Consider the following 23151-nt stretch of genomic DNA (forward strand, 5'->3'; position numbering starts at 1 on the left):
TTTTAAATTCAACATTTCCTCTTTTTAAAATGCAATACCATTGGAGGATAGAGGTGAAAACTTTGAGAAGTAACCCTAAATCCCTTACATACTTATATGATCTGAATCTTGTACAGGATGATCATCCGCAACTCCAAAATCCAAAATGTTCCGGTGACCATTTTCTTTGAGCATCATGTCTGTGCTTCAGAAAATTTCAGATTTTGGAGCATTTCAGATTTCAGATTTTTGGATTAGGGATGCTTACTCAACCTGTAAACCCCCAAAATACCTCAAAGAACTAAACACCATGTTTCAGTCATTTGTCATCTACTTGGGAAAGATGTGCAGGGATCCTCTGGGGTGCCGCTGCACCTTGCTTGTATTCATGCTTCTCTTATAGCCAAAGCAAGATAAGAACTTTAAGGATATTTACCATATATACCAATCCCATACTGGTCATAGCACTGTTCTTCAAAGCTAAAGAATCTGGCACAGGGCACATGTCTGGCCCACTGAAGGGAATCACTAAGTCTATGTTTTCATTAAAATTGCCTTTCTCTAGTATTCTAGAGATCCTTAACTGTTCCCTTTCTTATGGTTATAGTTTCCAATTTTCCAGAGTTGTATAAGCTTGGGTAACAGAAGAGAAAGGTCAGATACGATGGTAAACTCCCATTTCAATTAATGTATTTACTAGGAAGTCTTCTGTGGAACAGGGTTATTTTTGCGTATTAGCCTAGAAGTCTATCTCATTAATTAAAATATTACTAACTATGACCTTAAAAAGGCTTAAGAGTTCATTTAGATTTGTTATATAGAACATTAATTACCTGAGTTTTTTAAAAATGTAAACAAAAGCTTCTAAAATAAATTTGGAAAATTATAGTTTATGGGAGGATAACAGGTTTTTTTTTTTTTTTTTTTAATCAAAGTTTAAAAATTTGCTAATGTCCATCTTAAAGAGTTAGATACGCCATATGCTTTCTGTTGAAAGGTGTGTTTTTTTTGGGAGAAAGTATTGACACCAGTATTCTCGGCAACGGGCTTGGGAAGTGCTGTTCTAGACTTACCATTAACAGTAAGGAAGCTGAGGACCAAGGAGATTGTTTATATCAAAGGTGACTAAGCTGGTTAGCTACATCCAAGTACTGTGACTAATAATTGCTGTCTTTAGCTTGTTTCAGGGCAGTTTACTTTATATTAAAATCATCTAACAAAACTCACTGCATAGTAATGTTGGAAAGCAGGGAGAACGGACTTGCACGAAACCTCAGCTGTAATATAGTGGCAGTTTTCCATTGAATGTTTGTCCTTTCCTTCCTCAAGCCTAGCAGACTTTTTCTTTCAAAAAAGAGCTGAGAGCTTAGAAGAGCAAAAAGGTTTGGGTGCTAAGGTGCATGATATATTATGGTAATTATTATTTTTTTACTTGATTAAAAGCACTTTCTTTGACTAATACGTTATAAAGAAGGGTCATAATTCAGTTTTCTCTCCTCGTTTTTTACACAGAGAGAGTGGTGTATTACTGTGCATCAGGATTAAATGCAGTAGCAGGAAAGCAGTTATAAGCAATTATATGAGTAGAACTCTGAATTTCTAAGACTTTGATGGAAAAACTGTTCCCTAAATCTGAAAGTTAAAATGAATCTCTTAAGAGAAACTAGGAGAGAAATAGTCACTACTAATAAGAACTTTGGGGGAAGCTTCAATTGTTTATCTGTACAATGGAAAGTTTGAACTATTCAATCTTAAAGCTAAATGTCTTTGACTCCTTACTGTATCATCTTAATAAAGCTGTATTTACCAGGTCCGTGGAGCATAGTTTAATAATTTCTGCTGGAAGTTGGATCTGACAGATTTCCTTTATTTTTTTTCCTCAGTTATAGCAGGGGAAATTTTTCTTTACTGTGAAGCAAACCACTTAGGAAAATACAGTTTTAGGTGCTTAGTAAACATACAGCTCAAGAAAATGTTTACATTTCTTTCTACTTCTGTAGTAAACTTTACAGAAATTTGGGAAATTCTTCTGTAACAAATAATAGTTTTTTGGAGAATAGGCAGTCTGCCCCGTTCCTTTCTCTCTTCCTGATTGATACATTACTTTGTAAAACATCAAAGCTAAAGAATGTAGCACAGGGACTGGCACCTGGTAGACACAGGTTTTTTAAAATGATACATTAAGGAGTCAAAGGCATTTGACTTTTTTAAAGATTGAATAGTTCAAACTTTCCATTGTACAGATAGAGAATTGAAATTCCCCTCAAATTCATATTAGTAGTGGCTGTTTCTTTCCCAGTGTCTCTTTAAACCACAGCTGACTTGAACTGGAAAAGAGATTCATTTTAACTTTCAGATTCGAGGATAGTTTTTCCATCAAAGTCTTAGAAATTCAAAGTTCTATTCATGAAAAGTATACTTGTGTTAAGTAGGATTATGGTATCTTTTACCTTTCATTCTGAGTTGCAACATTTTGTGAGTGCCGCTTTAGTGTCTGACACTATTGGTGTGGGCATTTACATAGATTATTTGTTAAGAAATGTATGTATGTGTCAGGTAAAAGTGTATTAATGGTACATTTTAAGTTAATATTTGGCATAAAGTCAGATTTGTAAGGCTATTTTGATGAATAGTAAAAAACAGCTGAGGATATGGCTAAATGCTGCTAATTTACCTAGATTCAGTATACAACTTGTTTCTGCACAGACACACAAAAAAATTGATTAACTTAAATTTTTTTTTTAAACTGTATATTGCTGTCTTAGTGTATTCTTCATTTGGACTTATAAAATTTGAAGAAGAATAGTACTTACTGCTTTAAAGTTACAACATTAACATGTAGTACTTCTTGTATTCCTTATTAATGGTAAATATAAAGAAGTAGGTACCTCAAACTACCAATAATTGTTACTAACATTTGTATCAGTAAGTATTGTTCCCATATTTATATGAGCCTTTAAGAATCTGATGGTAACGATAGACTTCTCTCCTTAAAAGTATACATGAGCATTTAAGTTTATAGGCTATTTTATGGGGCTTTCATAGAAATAATCTTCAGATTTAGAACATTGTTACCATGGCAGCTCAAAACCTTTAGTAACGCTTCTTCCCCTACCTTGCAGACTGCAGACTTCTTAAGATTGTCTAAAAGGAGTTGTGTGATCCAGCCTTAGATTGTTTTTCTAGCCTCAGCTTTTTCTACAACACTCCATGTCTTATGTTCTAATTGAACTATTGGCTGTTCCTTAGATAGGTGCCCATTAAAATGTTCATAACTTTGCTGATGTTTTCTTTTTCGACATTGCCTATTGGAATTCAGTTCTTTGTTCAAAGCCTAACACAATGCAAAATCTTGCACTAATTCCTTTAAGCAAAAATAATATTCCTTCTTTTGTAGTCCCATGGACATTTTAACCTTTTTGAGGCATTTAGAATTTTATTGTAGTTATGTTTTCTTTTGAAAAGTTTCTATGAAACTTTTGTTTTCATAAAGGGATGATCATCTTTTTTGGGAACATTATGGAATGTTATTCATCATTCTGTCCCTCACAGTGCCTCTCATTTAATAAATGCTAAAATTTTGCCTGGGGGTGAACAGGTGGGAGACAGAAGGAAGAGTTTTCTCTTTTTCAGTTAAGACAGTGGTATTCTAATGCAAAGCTAAATTAAATTTCCCATAAAATTCTTGTCAAAAGTTTTAAAATTAAATTATAATTTATAAAGTTTTGTAGATTACTGTATCCTGCTCCATATAGACTTAGTGAATCATCAGCTTGAGAAAGGGCCCACAAATGTGTATTTTAAAAAATTCTGTTGTGTAACCTGCTTTAGGAAGTACTGAAGTTTGTATGTGTTCGTATTGTGTTAGATTTAAATTTCAATTAAAAAAAAAGCCTCTCTCACTTATCTAGATCATGTGCCACTCCTGTTGAGCAATCATCTGGCATTTGAAGAGCATGAAATTAATGTCAGAAAGTCTAGAGAGCCATGGACAGAGCACATACAGACTTGACAGTGAAATGTCAAGCCCCTACCATATGGAGTTTGTTCGTTCTTTGGTAATGCATATTTCCATTCTCTCTTGTCTTTGCAGGACATAGCTCGTCTTTTGCAAGAAAAGGAGTTACAGGAAGAGAAAAAGCGAAAGAAACACTTTCCAGAGTTTCCTGCAACCCATGCTTATGCAGATAGTTACTGTTATGAAGATGGAGGTAACAATTCCTGCATCATGGTCTGTTCTATCCTTAGACTCAACCATAAAACACTCCTTTAATTTTGTCCATAAAGTGACCTTAGGGACCTGGGAATGTTTCTCTTATCCCCAGACACTGGGTACATTTAGATACATGACAAGATTCTTTTCGAATCTAATAAATTCGTGTGTGTGTGTATGTGTGTGTGTGTGTGTGTGTGTGTGTTTGAGACAGAATATGGAGTCTTGCTCTGTTGCCCAGGCTGGAGTGCAATGGTGTGATCTTGGCTAAGTGCAACCTCTGCCTCCTGGTCTCAAGCAGTTCTCCTGCTTCAGCCTTCCAAGTAGCTAGAATTGGCATGTGCCACCATGCCTGGCTAATTTTTTATTTTTAGTAGAGATGAGGTTTCACCATGTTGGCCAGGCTGGTCTTGAACTCCTGACCTCAAATGATCCACCTGCATCACCTTCCAAAAGTGCTGGGATTACAGGCATGAGCCATCACTCTCAGCCTTATCTGTTCTTTAATTGGACAACCAGAGCCACTTTTATGACTTAAAATTTGAATATGATTTTGTAAGAATTGGCATACATTCTTTTAAATTTTAGTGACTTGGAATGACTTAGTATATTCTAAGCATATAAAAATGGGGTGTGGAAAATGGTGGATGAGTCTCTGGACTTAACCTTTCTCAAGAAGTCTGGGCAATACTGTTTGAAGCAGCAAAGTTGTATGAATAAAGAAGGTATACCATGCATTAGTTACTGGGTAACAAAGTTTTTTTCTATGCTTTCTTGTCTTTTAAACCTAGGCCAATGGTTTAGCCTATTGATGACAAAAATTATTAAATTTTAAGATTTCCATGTTTATTTTTTCCTTTTGATTCTTTCTTTGCTATTTGATGACCATATAGAATAATTTCTGAAGGAGTAATTCCCTTAGTTTTGCTTCTCTGGTGCCTGCTTTGCGTTGTGGTGATGGTGTAGTGGTGGCAGCTGTGGTGATTCTTTATCTTAAAAATGTGTTGGGAAATGAGTATTTGCAAGTGTTGTTCAGTAATTCTCAAAGATCTGTAGAAGACAAGACTTTCCCTATAGTTACAAGTGTCAGTATTTAATGAAATTCAGCTTAAAGACCAATACTTAGAACAGGTGTCCCCAAGCTTTTTACACAGGGGGCCAGTTCACTGTCCCTCAGACCCTTGGAGGGCCGCCACATACTGTGCTCCTCTCACTGACTACCAATGAAAGAGGTGCTCCTTCATGAAGTGCGGCAGGGAGCTGGATAAATGGCCTCAGGGGGCGGCATGCAGCCCTCAGGCCGTAGTTTGGGGACGCCTGATTTAGGATAACAAGTGAACAAAACCTAAAGGCAACTTTTAGAGAGTAAAGATTTTAAGGTCAGTGATCCTAAAGGGACTTGCAAACCAGTTGTCAGCTGCATTTGTGTAATTCCATTATAAAAGGTAAGTATGTGTTTCTCTAATGAGTAGAATGAAAGCAGTGTATATTGATGGGATTATTACAGTTTGAGTATAATTTTGCCCAGTAACATTTTTTGCTCTAAACTTACCTTAGTCAGTAGAGCTCAGCTCCATGACCTTTTTAGTAAGCACGCTGATTCTCAATTTATTGCTCGATGTGTTCTTCCTCCATATGTAAAGCACTCAGCACTTTTTTGATAGCCGTTTTCTTTATGCTGGTTTTTCTTATGAAACTGTAAATTATATCATTTAAAAAGAAAAATTATCACCACATTTTGCTATACTAAAGATCAGAAAGTAAAGTGCTGCTCTTCAGCTTCAATTTAAAATCTTAGAAATGTGGTCTTTTTTTTCCCCTTTTTAAAAAATTCTGCTTTGGAGATATATTCACTGTAAATGTTATTATTTTAAACTATTCAGTCTATAAAAATATTAGGATGACAAGTAATTAAATGCATTACAGAATTAATTTTAGACTTCCCCTCTTAAAGCCTTATTGAGACTCAAGTCTGTTTTTTGACCAGAGTACTGTCATCCTGATTTGTTTCTCTAGGGCAGGAGACTATGTGAAGAATTCAGTGGTTTTTCAGGAACACATAAAAGTTTTTCAAAGTATTTTATGTTTATTTTAATTACTCTGATAAATTTGTAGAGAGTGGCATATATGCGTGTTTCTTTGGGGAGAGAGGGACTTTGAAGGTAGTATGGAGGAACAGGAAATAGTGACCTCCTGAGCACATGTGTGTAAATACTGGAATTTCTCTGGTCTCAGCTGTGTTGTTGGGAGATTGTATATTGTTGAAGGTGGGGTCCTCATTAATATGCCCTTGTGTTATACCAAGTTCAGTTCCACAGAAACCATATTACAGTTAAGCTCATATTTACAAAGCAATCCTCTGTTCTTTGCACTGGTCCTTTCCCAACACATCTGGGATATTCTTTAATTATACTTCTCTGCATGTCTTTGTGTATCTACTTGGTTTTTGCCTTACTTGCATTGTAATCACAGGACATCATTACAAAAATGGTCAATTTTTCAGCTTTTATGTAACTTGAACTTCAACACGTTATCTATTAGAATGATTATTTATAGATTTTCTACAAATTTGAAATTGTGTAAAACATTTGTCAAATTTATGTCAGCCCTTAACTGATAAATATTATTTATTAGTGAATCCATGTTTTTCTTTCAAAGCCTCTTATTGCAGTCATATTAGTAATTTTTTTAAAAGTCATGGTGTTTGGAGTCATAAGACTGTGGTTCAAGTCCTGTCCCCTCCTTCGAACAATATTAATTTTAATGAAGTTATGTACTAAATAATTAAAATGGAGATTATAAAAGTAAATCCTTCATTTGGATGTTGAGAAGATCAAATGCAATTTTGGTGAAGTGCTTATTGTTTATACATATATCAGTGTTATATATGTATAATGTAATATTTTGTATTTCTATTTTATTTTGAAAGCCAAACATGGAGGCACACATAAAATGAAGATATATATATGTATAAATATGTGTGTGTGTATATACATATATATGTATTATATATTGGCATATATTATGTATATGCCAATACATAATACATATATATGTATTGGCAGTGAGGGAGTAAGTTATATTTGCCAAATAACTTGGACTCAAGAAGCATACAAGTCTCAATCCTCAACTGTATGTGATTTTAAAGCATTCAGACAGATTCCCCACCTCATCTTTTTTGTCCCAAGATTTAAAGCTGTCATGGCAGACACATTTATTATTAGAGAATAAATTTTTCCAGTCAGCTCTGTGAAAATATAGTAACAGCTCTGTAATAATTCCTGTAGCATATTTCCTAAAAGTAAAACTATGAATATTAATTAGCTATTTAGAAGGAATTAAAAATCATAACATTACAAATTCATGTCAGAACCCAAACCCTTTTTGTTTCTTTTGAGCTGGAAGGTGGACTTCACTTCTGCAACTCTTAAGTGAGCACATTTTTGGTAACACTGTAAATCACTGTTCCCTTGATACAGTCATCATTTAAGTAGCTGGTCTTTATTATATTAATTTACAGCAGTAGTCACTTGATTCTTTCTCAGTTTTCATGATAGATTTAATAGTTTGCTTAAAAGAGTGGATTTTTTTTTATCATAGAGTAATTGTTCTGTTTGACTTTTGATTTTATGTAAAATACAATGATGAAGATAAATACTTATACAGACTGTTGAGAAAACAAATTTTAATTTAGATTTATCTTTGGAGGCAAGCTTTCTTTTCTTCTGGAAAGCTCAAGAGGAAACAATTCGAAGTTTTTAATGGAAACTTATGGAATCATTGGAACATTTAGCACATATTTCTTTCTTGCTCTATTCCTTTATCAGATTAGTATCAAATGAAACAGTTAAAAAGAAAGCGTGTAAGTTATTTATTTTCTTTACATCTCTTCAACTTATGGTAGCTGTTTCAAATGCATTCAGCAAGTGGTTGATTCCAGTGGAGAATCTTGGCTATTTTAGCAATTTTCCATGCAGGTGGAATTTTTTTGTTATTTCTAAAACATAGTAAAAACTTCTAGAAAACGTTAAGATCAGTATATTCTTGCAAAGTGCATATTAATTTGCTGCTTTGTCTTCATGGTATACTTGTGCCTAAAAAAGACCTGAAAAAGCACTGTATCTGTGCTGTTTTTCAAGTTTGTGTTAAATTTGGGGACATTTATTTAGCATATGTTGTTATTTTTATACAAATTTTTGTTCCATCAGGGCAACCCTTTTAAATTTTTTCCTTTGTCAAGTTTTCACTAAGATTGAGAAAAGAGTTATCTGAAGATAACATCGTCATGAACTCCAAATTCTCATCTACTTGATCCTCTTTTACATTGAATTGTAATGGAGGGCTGTTTTCTGAAGTGACTGAGTATGTTTGCTCTGACCACATAAAGTTGGCAAATAGAGGAATATAAAAATCTGTAGATCATTTCTCTGAACTCAGAGAAACTAGCAATACTCTGATTCAGTTCTGTTGGCATTTCCAATAAGAATATTTGAAAGCCTCCGTCTGAAATTACAAAGCTTAATTTTTTTGTTTTACAAGATTACTCCACCTCTACTTTTTACTCTATACTAGTTTCCAATTGGTTTATAAATATAACTTAACCTCTAATAGCTGTAATTTTTATTGGCAAATATTTGAGTGTTGTTAGCTCTACCTAGTCTTGATCAAGTTCTTTCACATTTGATTCACTTAATTTTAGTTTCTTACCCTTTTGGCTGTGTATCCAGAATTCCTCAGGTATGCATGGACTGTTTCAGTAATTCTCAGCCCTCTTCTCAAATTTGTTAAGTCGAAAAAGCAGTTTTCTCCATTTTCAAAGTGTCTTAAACTGGGGCCCAGACTCTCCCTGTGTAATGAGATCATACTCTCATTAAATTAATTTGCATTTTTATTTTTCACATATCTCTGCCTCCACTCAGACCAATCAAGGTCAAGGAGGGCCAGGGAATTGGGTTCTGGATTCTCAAGACCTTGTAGAATCCAAAGAGATGGAAAGACTGTGAAGCAGAAGAAGGAGAAACCAGAACATCCACTGGAGAACTTGGAAAAGCCAGAACAGCATTGTTCATCAGAGAGATACCTGTCATCCTCTGGCTGGGGCACAATGAGGGACAATTCCCAAATTAACAGTCAGCAGCACGAAAGGAAACAATCCACTCAGGAGAGGCTCCGGAGACCTCCACTTCCCACGATCAGTGGTGAAGTGTTTCTGAGCACTGAATATGATGACTGGGAGTCTAAGAGTAACCATCGGACTCGAAATTGGGAAAAACATTCTCAACACCAAGATCAACTTTCACCCAAGCCCTCACAAAAAGCAGGGCTTCACTGCAAGGAAGTTGTATATAGGAGGGACCATGAGCAAGGTGAGCACAGAAAAAGGAGACACAGGCCCAGGACTCCTCCATTCTCAGAGCGTGAGAAGCAGCTCCACCTCCACGACCCAGGTAAAAGAGGACAGTAATGATGGAAGTCCTGGTACCATGTATATACCTGCAAACCAATGAATTTAATACGTATCTTAAGCAGCCTTTCTTTCTCTCAAGTTTGTGCTCATGACTTTGAAATGAATCCTAGGGCAATATATTATAAAAGGTATACACTTAATCTCAGGTCTGTAAGAAGCAGGAAAGTACTTGTAACTTTTCCCTTCTGTGAGAATGCACTGATTACTTCAAGAGTTCTTCCAGGCCCAGGTTGTACTAGAGGTAACCATTCCAGGTACAGTTCTTCATTTCCCAAAACTGCATATCAAAGATTGTGATACTAAATCAAAACTCCTGAATTTCTGGTTTTACTTCAGTGAACCCAGAAGAGCTGATGAGCCTGTCTTGATAGTATTTGCCTAACCAAAAGGCCAATAGAGCCGGAAATACTATATTTTTTAGACCTCTCTTTCTCATTTATAAAATGAGGAGTTGGATAGGCCGTCTTTTAAGAAAGAATTTTTCAAATAATAATGTCTCGGTTCATTTTCATCAAAATCAGCTGTTAGCTGGAAATGGAAATTTCTGGGTTTCACATATATTACCATCTCTGGAGTGAGGCCTGGCAGTTTGGGCATGTTTTAGACCTGGAGGTAGATTCTTAGGAACTTTAAAGTCATTGCAGTAAGTTACTTTTTATGCTCTAACTTTCTCCAGCTCTAACTCTACAGTTGGTGTTCTAAAGTGTCAGTACAGGTAAGTTCTTGGTACCTATATGGGAATGAGGTAGATATTACAGATAACCCTCAAATTTCTGGCACTCCTGAAGCTTAACTCAGAAGTCCATCATTGACACAGTAATGGCTCTGTTTTCTGTAAACTGCTGAGGTGATGTTTTCCATGTATGTGGCTGTAGCACTAGAAATCATAGTATCAAGGAGCCAGTCAAGTTCTATTTGTGGTCAGAGAACTTGTTTCTAGGTTGTGGATTTGGGTGAAGTTGGCTTTTCCTGTCATGTTATTTCTTATTAAAGGACTTGGTTAGGCAGAAAACTAAAATTTAGTTCAACAAGCCATTCTGAGTAGCTGCTACAAATATTCTTGTCTTAGGTTTTGTACCTGGATATCAACCAGAAAGTTGGGTATGTAAACAATTCCAAATAAGATACACTTCATTAGGGAGACTTTAACAAAGAGCTGTGGAAAAACAGAGGAAAGTGTGATATAATCTATCCTGAGTAGGTTTATGAGGAAGTTATACCATTTTCAGGTTTAGAAAGACATTTTGGAGTTCCAAAGGTGTGGGGGAAATATGGAGGAAGAATGGTTGTACACTGACCTTTAGGGTTCTGCTTCTGTGAATCTGACTTTCAAGAGTGCCCTGAAGGCTAGTTAGGCTTTAATGGCTTTTAGTTATGCCCCAGGGTATTTTAAATGGGCTTAGGGAAGCATGACACTTAACACTGACTCACAGGCTCCACTGCTGGAATTGCAAAGGTTTTGTTTTGCTTTTTACTTTGCCAATATAAGGGATTAAAAAACAGTGCTACCAGGCAGATATTAAAATTACTACAACAGGAGCTGATTCCCATCTATCATTTTATATTCAGCTTGCTTTTTACACTTTACCTTTCTAGCCTTTGTAGGCATTTGATTTTGTAACTCACTGGACTAGGTCAGAGGATTACATTACAATATAATTACTGGTAGTGGCATCTATTCTTGCGGTTGTAAAAGCACAGTTCTTAAAATTGTTAGGACAGACCAAAGTAATATTTAACTTAATAATGAAGAAACTATCAGGATGACAGGGAGCTGGTTGGAAGAGCGTTTGCAGAGAGTAGCATTAATAGAATCAGCTGAAAAGGAGCGCGAAGTAAAATTTTAAATTAAGTATAAGATAGGTTAACTTTCTACCGGGCAGTGGGTACCTACCTAACCTTTCATAGTTACTTCTCTATTAGATTATAAATTCTTAACAGCTTATCATTTTCTGCAGGTTAACTTCTAAGCTCACAGGGCCATAAAATATTTGCACTGTTCTACTGTGAATTGTTAGTCAAATATACTGACATTCCCTAAATGTCAGACTGGTTTATTACAAATATTCTTACATGATAGAAAAAAGAAGCTATTATTTTACCTTATTCCAAGCTCAGAATAAAGTTATCTTGATATCAGTACTTAAACAATTTTATTCTGTAAATTTATTTAAGGTTGAAGTTTTGTGTTCATTTAGGGATGTCCTTGTGTTCTCAAACCGAAGGATGATGAACAGAAAAAGACAAGGAAGTGTTAGATAAAGATATATAAGGAACTTGAAAATACCACTCACTCGATTTTTTGAAAGCTAGTTTCTGGAGTCGGTTTAGCATACTGAGGTTCGGGAAACTAGTTCCTCAATTTCCTTCAGTTAATTACATTAAAAAAATTTTTTAGACATCTTTGTTTTCTTAAATAATGGCCTTACACTGCTATCTGTGAGCATTTTTTTTTCTATATCCTTGAAAAAAATTCTTGTCACCTTAGGTCTAGAGGACACTGCAGAGAATGGGCATTCTGACAATGCAGAAATTTAGTATTCCAAGCTGTGGGAGTTTTCTACTTAATGAGATGTACACATTCCAGCGATACATCAGGAGTTTAAGTAAACTGTTTCCCGTCTAAATATTTGGAACTGAGAGATATTCCTTCAGATTCTGACTTTTACTAAGTCATCATTCTCTTTTTAACTGCCAGAGGTTACAGTCTTATCACCCTGTCAATCCAATTAGACTGTTCAGTGGAATAATGTCTTTGGCAGAATTTAAAACAATGTATCTTTAATAAAATTTAAAGTGAAATATCTTCTTGGCTAATTCTGTGATTTACCTTAGGAGGCATAATAGTGGAGAAAATTTGGTCTCTTGAAATTTGAGCACATCCCACTATTATTTCACTGATGGCAAAAGTGAAGGAGCTAGGCATGTTCCATAATCCTTAATTAGGCTTTGGGCTGCTTATTCAACTATCGTTTTTTTCTGTAAATTGGAATATGGTGTGTGTGTGTGTGTGTGTATATATATATATATATATGTATACATACATCAGACTCTCTTATCCACTGACATTACTGAGTTCCTTATCTAATTTCATTTTTTTCTGAAATTTTCCTAGTTATGACTAAGCTAAATAACTTGGGGAGATTTATATTCTGTTTACAGATGGTCCACTCTTGAGAGTATGCTGTTGTTTTTATTTGCTGTCGCAAACCACTCAGAAATCTAGATTAAGCCCAGCCCAGCATAAGACTCGGTAGCTGTAGAGATGATTTGAAGTGGTCTGTGCAATCAGGTTCTATTAGGTCTGAAGCTAAGAAAGCCAGGTTTACTAGTCTGTCTTTGTAGGAAAGACGGATGTTGAGTCTGTGGCTTCAGAAGCCACAGAAGCCAGGTTGAAAGTTGTGCAGAAATAGGCTTCACAAAATACTTAAATTCTCATCATTTGCCCAGTATTTACTTGTATTTTATTTTCTTTCCTTTTTAAAAAAATTAATAGCAAGTGAGTCAAATGTGAAACATTTTTATACAAATTATCTTAATTTACAGTAATTTTAATGGACATAACATATTAAACTAGTGATTCCAGTATTAATTGCAAGTAAGAATCAACTGGGAAGGTTTAAAACAAACTTACCCAAGGACAGGTTACACCCAGGCTACTTAACTTAGAATCCCTGGAGGTTGGGACAGATCTTTTTATATGTATTCAAAGCACCCTCATGTGATTCTACTATATAGCCCTGGTTGACAACCACTGGTGTAGACAGACAGACACAATCAGGAGTACATTTTCCTTCTCCTCTGAATAGTTAATTTACTGAAATGAACTATTTCAGATGAGTAATCTTGTTCACTGTATTCAGAATTTCTATTAATTCTGAATATAATACACTCACACTGTTGAGTAAAAGTTTAAAGCGAGAATTGCTGTATAGGAATAAATTGGAAGAGAACTCTGTGGTCATTGTGCTCTCGATATAGCTCTTACGTTATATCGTCCCTAAAATTTAACAGTGCCATCAATCTGATCAAAGCTGTGGGGAATATCCAAAGTAAGTGGGTTTATTTACTCTCAGAGCAAAAGCCATGGAAGTGCCACTGCTTGGCTAACAGGTATCATCACATGACTACCAGGTGATGCTGTTTCTCTTCCCTCTGAAGTAATAAGAATGCAGGCTGAGGTAAATGGGAGGAAGCCTTTTCTCTCCTCCATCCTTGACAGCTTAGCTTCTTTTAAACTCTGACTCTGTACTTTGCTTTTCTTTAAATTATTTTTATTTTCAGTGACTTTTTTTTTTTTCACTTCGTATTTTCCAGGTCCTCACTTGCCACTTCTTGCATAATTTTCTGCTGTTGCAGAAACTATGTGAGAGGGGAGTTTTTACCAGTCAGGTTTGGTTAGATATCTTTGTTTAAATGTATGCATTATCTACATTGCCACTTCCATTCCTAGGGCAAAAATAGTTTAAGTGCACCCCACACTGAATTCTGGAGTAGAGGTAATATTGTCATTGTTAGCTTCTAAAGAAAATCTTCTTTATCTTAAATTTTGTAACTTCTCTGAAAACATCCTCAGTTGTTTTATTACACTGAAGTTTTTTTTTTTTTTTTTTTTTTTTTTTTTTAAAGGAATGAAGCCAAGAGCAACAAAAGAAGCTATATCTCCTCCATCACGAGTGACTCACAGGGATCAGGAATGGTATGATGCTGAAATTGCCAGGAAACTACAAGAAGAACTTCTGGTGAGCACATTTTAAGGCAAAAGTTTAGCTATATTGATGGATTTTTTTTTTCTGAATTAAGTCAATCTTGAGATTATATTAATAATCCTCTATCAATTAAGAAACCTTTTTTTATGAGTGGAAAAATCAAGATAGTCGGAATAGAGTTATCCAGTTTTGCTTAGTGAGTAAGGATTAACAATGAATTCCATAGGCCCGTCTCTCCATGATTGTTCTCCATGAGCCTGTTGGGGCATTTGATATAAAGAGCTCCTGCTCTGGCTAGTGAAAGCATACCAACTGATTATCAACCTCAGGAACATGAATCACAATTACTTTCATAAACCAGCTTATGTTATACAAGATATTAAAAACAGACAGCATAGATTCCAATTAAATTCTTGGTTTTTGTATTTTCAATAATCATAGGCTACCCAGGTGGACATGAGAGCCGCTCAAGTAGCTCAAGATGAAGTAAGTTAATGAATTTAGCTGATATTGTTTGGAAATATTCCTGTATATTTCTGTCTGCAGCTCTGCAGTTAGTGATGTTGACTGTATTTTTTTTTAGGAAATTGCTCGACTTCTAATGGCTGAAGAAAAGAAAGCTTATAAAAAAGCCAAGGAGCGGGAGAAATCATCTTTGGACAAAAGAAAGCAAGACCCTGAGTGGAAGGTGGAGTGTTTTGTTTGTTTTCTAATTAGAAATAAGAAATGAAAAGGGGACTCTGCTTTTAAGTTGAGCTCTGAAAATATATTTAGGATATATGGATATGTAAATTATCTGTATTGCATACGTGAATCTGATCTTGCATCACCATGAAAAATTATTGAAGTTTGAAAATAACTACATAAAAAGTTACTGCTAAGATATTCTATTCCCTTTATGACTGAAATGCAAGAGCTTCTGGTCATGAACAGTCTTAGTTTTCATATACAGTACTTTGATTATAGAAGAATGTAGCATTTTCACATGCTTTCATATTTTCCGCAATGACCGTATCTTCCCTTTCTGTTTACATTATCTTCCATCTCTGTCATGCACTTGTTTCTCTTTCCTTTGACGTAATGTGGTTTGTGGCAAACTGAAAGATACATGCTTATCACCAACAATTATTAGTTATATCACAGTGAAAGACCTATCTAGCCTACGTTTGGACTGTTACCTTTCTCCTCATTGATCAGAAATACGTAGTAGACAAAATAAGTGGTTACTGCAATTCATTCTGCTGTAATTTTATACTGTATGCCGTAGTTGGAAGTTTAGCAGACTTTACGCATCAGTGACAGCGCACAAGGCAACACTTTGGACCTACATGGAAAGACAATTTTTCCTGATAGTAGTGTATAATTTAGAGAGGAAAATAAGTGTAGACAGCTAACAAATAGAAGGTCAGGCTAGGTGGGAATAGAGCAGACAAATAGGGACAGAATTCGTACAGTACAGGATTTTTAAGGCGGGAGTTTACGGTAGACCCAGAAGAACGAAACCTAGGTTGTGTATACCTGATGCAGTTGGTGTTTAGCACTGGTCTCTCTTGAACAAAGTCCTCCATTGGGTTTCTGATCCCACTTCATAGTCTCAGTAATGGTTGTGAGAAAAAAGAATGTGTAGAAACTCTGCCAATAGTATTGCTGTACTCTTTCCTGTGGCTCAGTTACCCACATATTAGTCTAAAAACAATGAATGTATTATTCTCATATGAATTGTATGTATTTAGCTCTCTCTTTTGCCTAGTTCAGTAATTCAGGATTTTTTTCTAAAATATTGTTTTAGTTGACGATTCCCAAATACTTCTGTTAAATAAATTAAGCCACAAGTAATTGCCCAGGAGTTACTCAGATTCTTTGCTACCTTAACTAGGAAAGAGAAGGATTACACATCAAGGAGGTCAGAGGGCAGTGGCCACATCTCTAGCAAGTACCATAACTTCTGTAATTTTTATTTTATAACTGGTGCTGGTACATTTCCACTCTTGGAAAAGTGGACTTGAATTTGCCTCAGTTGACTGGCTGGAAATCAGCCTAGGACAGGTGTGCAGAAATAAGTTTGAGTGTACAAACCTGGATTCCATAGACTCTGGGCGTCCCCTAGTTCTTGTCAGCTGCTATGTAGGTATTATGTTGATAATCAGTGGCCAAGCACTAGGGAAGTATGTTTATGTGTGTTTAACCCATTTCTCTGGCTGCTCAAAGGCTGTCAGATGAGTGGGCTAAACACATCTTCCATGTAGGTCCAAAGTATACCTTTGTGACTATAAGTTTTATACCTCTCAGTGGCCATATATAAAAAATATTTTATATTGTTCAACTAAATATAATTAATCTGAAATTACTAAGGGAGAGCTTGGCATGATAAACATACTTTCTAAACCTCATCTTTCTCTTTGATGATTCTGGATTGTGTGTGTGCATTATTTTTGTTTGTTTGTATTTTTGTCTATAGCCAAAAACAGCTAAAGCAGCACACTCAAAGTCAAAAGAGAGTGATGAACCTCACCGTTCTAAGAATGAAAGGCCAGCACGGTAAGATGACACCTGAAAAGGAAAATGAGGAAGTTGACTTCGGGGTGAGTAAGGAGGTGACAGTTGCCTGAGAAGAGTATTTGTATTTTGGAGAAAAGATCCAAAAATCTGCATTTGTGAGGTAGTGTCAAGACCTTCAGGGTTATTTTCAAACTTTATTTTCTGTCTTGAGTTGCACGCATCAAATCAGAAATTTTACAAAAGTTGAGGTGGATAAGGAAGGATGTAACTTTTTGTTAGGACTAACTCTTAACTGCGTTCACTGAAGTTATGCTTTTAGTTTGGAGAAGGAGAGTGATCTTTTTCCTAAATACAATTTCGTGTTTTAAATTTTTACCGGGTTTTATAGCCACACTGATGTGTCCGTGACATTTACACATGCTCAAACTCATTTCTTTCTGAATCTCAGTGTCTTTGACAAAATCTTGAATCCTTGCAGACTATCTAAATTCCACTAGACAAATAGCTGTGGCTATGGTGTACATACTTTCTGATTTATCCCAAACAGTCATGGGTAATAGTTATGGAGCAGCTGTTGTCTTTCTGCCTGAAGTTGTCAACATTTAAGTCTCTTTGGAAGTAACCTTTTTTTTTTTTTAATTTTTTTTAAAATTGCTTTTGGTTGCCTTAAACATGATTGGAATGTGAAGAAAAAAACATTAAAAACAAAAAGACAGAAGTAACACTAAATTTAACATTTTGAAAACTCAGAATTATTCAAATTTGAATTTTGTTTCTGATTAGTAATATTTATAATTCTCAAAACGTAACATTTATTTCGTTGAATAATTGACACTATTGGTGCCACTCATTACCCACACTTAAGCTCCTAGATTTTTCTTCTTCAAGTGAGTGTATTTAGTGTTCTTAGAAAATAATCCTCTATTTTAAAACTCATTTGCTTTCAGAAGATAAAAACCCTTCAGCAAATTACATTGGATTTGTATTGCTCTGAGAACAATAGTGGCATGTTCTGTCTAGTTATATAAAATCTGTTTCTGTTGTAGCTTTTGGTTAAGTACCTGCCCAACATTTTTTAGAACTATATAGGTTAGTACATTCCCAAAGTATCTAAGTAAAAGAAGCAGCAGCTAATCTGTTCTCAGTAAGTAAATACATCTGGATTATTATCCCTTTTTTAGTCAAATGAATTTAAATCATCCTTAGGCTTATTCTGCAGTCTTCAAATCCTTGGCTTCTTTAGAATACTAATACTGTTGACAGCATATATGATGGAACAGTCTTGGATGGTTTCTTAAGATGGTTTATTAAAGTCTGAAACAAGTTTTTGGAATATAGTAGATACTTTAGAAATATTTGGCATATTGAAAGAGTGAATAATCACATGATCCTGTATTAAAAATGGCTATTGTAAATGAATGAAAAGTGACTTACAGCTAGTAGAGCAGAAATTTTTGTTTTTACTTTAGTGGAGCATTTGTATTTAAATGTCATTTTTAGAAGGATTGTATATATGACAAAACAAAGAATAAGAATTTTATGAAACCTGTGTTTTCATAGTTAAAGCTTATATATCTTGCCATATGTAGATACCTTGCACAACTAATATCAGAATATATACTTTGTGGTTAGAATCTTCTAAAATGTGTATAGTTTAAGGTCTTGAATTTAAGATTTTCATCAATCTTGAGTTAATTTTTATCCTTGGTGAGAGGTATGGGTCCAGTTTCATTCTTCTGGATATAGTTAGCCAGTTTTCCCAGCACCATTTTTTGAATAAGATGTCCTTTCCTTATTGTTTATTTTTGTCAACTTTGTCAAAGATCCCTTGGTTGTAGGTGTGCAGCTTTATTTCAAGGAGTGTCTATTCTGTTACATTGGTCTCTGTGTCAGGTTTCGTACCACTACCATGCTTTTTTGGTTACTGTAGCCTTGTATAGTTTGAAGTCTGGTAATGTAATGCCTCCAGCTTTGTTCTTCTTGCTTAGGATTGCCTTGGCTATGTGGCTCTTTTTTGGTTCCATGTGAATTAAATAAGTTTTTTAAAAAACTCCAAAAAAATGACATTAGTAATTTGATAGGAATTTGACAAATCTGTAGATTGCTTTGTGTAGTATGGACATTTTAATAATGCAGATTCTTCCAACCCATGAGCATAGAGTACTTTTCCATTTAATTATGTCATCTATGATCTCCTAGACCTGACAAACAACTTAAGCATAGTCTCAGCAAACAAAAACAAAAATCAGTAGCATTTCTATATTCCAGTAAGGTTCAAGCTGAGAATTAAATCAAGAACTCAATCCCATTTACAATAACCACACACACAAAATACCTAGGAATACTTCTAACCAAGGAGGTGAAGATCTCTGTGAGGAGAACTACAAAACACTGTTGAAAGAAGTTTTTCACTCTTTACAAGGAAATAGAGAATAACTTAGCAATCTGAATTCTAACTCTTGTAACTGGAAAACATGTTCCAAATTGTTTCAACTACAGGGTTTTATACTGGTAATATTACTTGTTATTTTACTTGGATTTTTTTCTTAGAAAAATCAAATATTTTATAAGTCTCATTTTATTCCTTGTACATCCTTATGAATGTGAAATACGTTTGTCTTCATTTATTTATCAAGTATTTATTGAGCACCCTAATAATTGGCTCACGCATAATTGGGGTACACGTCAGTCAGTAAGAATAACTCTGTCATGTTCTCAGGAGTTTATAATCTAAACAAATAATTATCCAAGTAACTATTTTGATTGTGTTGAGTGCTGTGAATGAGAAGTACAAGATGATAAGAACATAGGGAGACATCCTGGTTTAGGTGTCTAGGAAGTTTTCTTGAAGTGAATTTTGAAGTGAATTCCAAAAAGTGTTTGGCTACATTCTTAAGTGAAAGATGTAAATTATTTCATGAGAACAGTAGGAAACAGGCAATCTTAATACAATAAAACTATAAAATAAAGTGTGGGTTAATAAGATTTTTCTAATTCTGAACTTAAATGTCCTTAAGTTTAAAACAATTGTCTCTGGTGTAACAAAATAATTTGTTAGGACTCCTGACAACAGTAAACCAAGATTTGTTCTCTGCATAACATGAAATTGAACAGAACTTATGAGAACACTTAAGAGAACGGAAGACATTCTAGATCAATTTGTTTATCATTACATGGACATGCTAGAAGACTTGTGGGTATCCTGTGCTTTGTTTCGTAACTTTAGCATACTTTTCCTTGGTGATATGAGTTGATGGTGAGGCAATAATCCTAGATTGTTTTTGTGAGTCCAACTTCTGTCTTCTGATTTTTTGACTGCCTAATGACATTAATAAAAGAGTGAAGGGCAGACTGGGTCATTCTAATTACCAACCCTGATTTTTAGTCCTGAGTCACTTCTTGAGACACTTTTTTGCTCTTTGAAGCTAATTTTTTTAATACTAAAGGTCAGATTGCTTTGTCTCAGGTTTTCTACCAAGTCTTACATTATTTTTTAAAGATAAGAATTATAAATGTCAGCATTGGAGAAAAACACCATTTAATTTCCAATATTTGTAAACGATTTTAAAAAAAGAAAGATACTACATTATTCACTATGTTCACATTACTTATGCATATAACAAATGCATGAAATGATATTTGAAAGTATAAGTACAGATACATATGAAAGTGTACTTATGGAAATCTAAGATGCAAATGCACACATACTTATATACATATAGTCTTGTATGCAGATGATGATGCTCCTGATAAAAATACACACCTATGTAGTAGAGCATAGTAGAGTAGTTATGAACACTGGTTTTGAAATCCAGTTGAGTTTGAGGCCTGGGTCTGCCACTTAACAGCTGTGTGAACATGGACAGATCATTTACCTAATCTAACCTAATCTGAGTCTGAAATATGTATATGATGGCATACAGACTTGTCCTGAAAGTTAATTGAGATAATCTGTGTAGAACCTCTAGCACAGTCCTCAGTACATATACCAGTTTACATCCCATGCTGACCCCTTCTGGCTACTGAATACCCAGGGAAAGACTTACTGCTTAGGGACAAGATAAAAAAATCTGAAAATACTTGCTCTTATTTTTACATGACAGAGCCCATTGTACCAAACCGACTATAACTTTACAAACCTCAGAATACTTATGCCTTCTAGATTTTACATATAATTGTGTAAAATGGCCTATCTTAATCTCATGCTATGCTTTAGTACAAACTTTAAGTACACTTTTGGGAAGTAAGAAAAACAATAAGAGGTTTTCTGCTTTCAATGCCACATGTTTGCATAAATCAATACTGAGTAGTTAATAAAAAGTTTAGTAAAAATTTTATCTTTTTTTTTTTAACATTTTTTTTTTTTTGCCATAAAATGTTGCAAATGTATTGCATAGAAGTTGCAAATGTATTAAGATCTGTTTTGCCACCTAGTGGATAAAGGAACTTTACTCATGAAATTTGCTTCCATATCCTCCCTCCTTGTCTATCTCCTACCTTCTTCTTTTTTCGTTTCCTTTTTTCCTTGACTTTATTACTTCTTTTCTGTTCTTTATTCTCTTCTTTTTTCTTTTACTTGGTAAAGAAAAAGAGTATTTCTTATAAATGGCAGCAGTCACATCTCACTAATCTTTGTTTATCTAGCACAGTTTCTAAAATGCATTAGTTGTTAAGGAGATACTTGTTTTAATTGAATTATGTGCATCAAAACAAAGGAACAGTAAGATAATTTATTCAAGGTCATGCAACTTTCCAAGAACTACAGTGTGAATTCTGAAACATTTTGGGATTTTCATTTCATCAGAAAATATTTTTACCTTGCAGTCCAGTGAAAGGTGGAGTTGTAGTAAGCATTACTTAGAATGCCTCTTTAAATTCTGGCTTCCTTTTAGGCCACCACCACCTATCATGACAGATGGTGAAGATTTGGATTACAATCATTTCACAAACCAGCAGAGTTCCACACGGCATTTTCCAAAATCAGAGTCCTCTCATAAAGGTAAGGAGAGTATGTATGGTCAAGTTTAGGATCTTTTTAAAAAATATATTATAAGCCTCATGTTATAGTGGAAATATCAAATTCTGTGTTCTGATCACTAGAGTGGAAAAATAAGTTATTCTCCCCTCAGCAGATTGTTATAGCACTCCTCATTTATTGAAACAGTAACAAAAAAGACAGAAAACAGAGCACCGTAAGTTGAATCTAAGTTACTCTGTGTATTTACATGCTCCTCTACAAAGAGCGCAAAGCTTTCATCAGATTCATACATACATACATATATATCATATATATATTATATATCATATATATAGGATATATTATATGTCATATAATATAAATATATATTCTATTTATAATATATATTTATAATTTATATATATAATTTATATATAATTATATATAATTTATAATATATAATAAATATTATATATATTATATTTATATTACATGACATATATATCCTATATATTATATATTTTTGGAGACAGAGTCTCACTCTGTCTCCCAGGCTAAAGTACAGTGGCATGATCTCGGCTTACTGCAGCCTCCGCCTCCCGGGTTCAGGTGATCCTTTCATCTCAGCCTCCCAAGTAGCTGAGATTACAGGCGTGTGCCACCATGCTTGGCTAATTTCCATATTTTTTGTAGAGATGGTGTTTTACCATGTCATCCCAGGATGGTCTCGAACTTCTGAACTCAAGTAATCCTTCCATCTCAGCTTTCCAAACTGTGCTGGGATTACAGGCGTGAGCCACTGTGTCTGGCTCTTTGATCGGATTCTTAAAGGGTGATTGTGACCTCCATTTAGATCTGTAGAACTGCATTTTCTATAGTGGCTCTTGTTTCCTATCTGTGTGTGACTCAATTAGATTTAAAATATGCATGCATACCTCCTACATAACTTTTTTGCAAAAGAAAAATGGGACAAAGCAAATAAAGAAAAAATATAGATATCTAAATTGGACGAAACCTTTAAAATGTGTTACCAGAAAGGGGTCCCAATCCAGACTCTAAGAGAAGCTTCTTGGATCTCCTGTGAGAAAAAATTATAGGGGAATCCCTAAAGTGAAAGCAAGTTTAGTAAGAAAGTAGCGGAAGAAAGAATGGTTGCTCCATAGGCAGAGCAGCAGTGTGGGCTACTGGTTACCCATTTTTATGGTATCTGATTATATGCTGACAAGGGGTATATTATTCATGAGTTTTCTGGGAAAGGGGTGGGCAAATCCTGAAACTGAGGGTTCCTCCTCCCCGTTTTAGACCATGTAGGGTAACTTCTGGATGT

The 23151-nt window shown here is 34.8% G+C and overlaps 1 protein-coding gene across 4 annotated transcripts in view; it reads left to right on the top strand.

The window, feature by feature from the left end:
* CCDC50 (coiled-coil domain containing 50) overlaps nt 1-23151 on the top strand; it is a 441292-nt gene that overhangs the window by 43137 nt on the left and 375004 nt on the right. For 3 of the 4 annotated variants that reach the window (XR_012518864.1, XR_012518865.1, XM_010337729.3), the window contains exons 5-11: nt 4073-4190; nt 9112-9639; nt 14289-14401; nt 14810-14854; nt 14952-15056; nt 16827-16906; nt 21760-21866. Coding sequence is in view for 2 of the 4 variants with exons in the window: in XM_010337729.3 (XP_010336031.1) it covers nt 4073-4190; nt 9112-9639; nt 14289-14401; nt 14810-14854; nt 14952-15056; nt 16827-16906; nt 21760-21866 (1096 nt within the window). In the remaining 2 variants the exon portion in view is untranslated. The remainder of the gene's footprint in view (nt 1-4072; nt 4191-9111; nt 9640-14288; nt 14402-14809; nt 14855-14951; nt 15057-16826; nt 16907-21759; nt 21867-23151) is intronic. The other variant, XM_003927019.4, reaches the window with a different exon arrangement.

The sequence above is a fragment of the Saimiri boliviensis genome, chromosome 8 (genome assembly GCF_048565385.1).
Source record: "Saimiri boliviensis isolate mSaiBol1 chromosome 8, mSaiBol1.pri, whole genome shotgun sequence".
NCBI lineage: Eukaryota > Metazoa > Chordata > Mammalia > Primates > Cebidae > Saimiri > Saimiri boliviensis.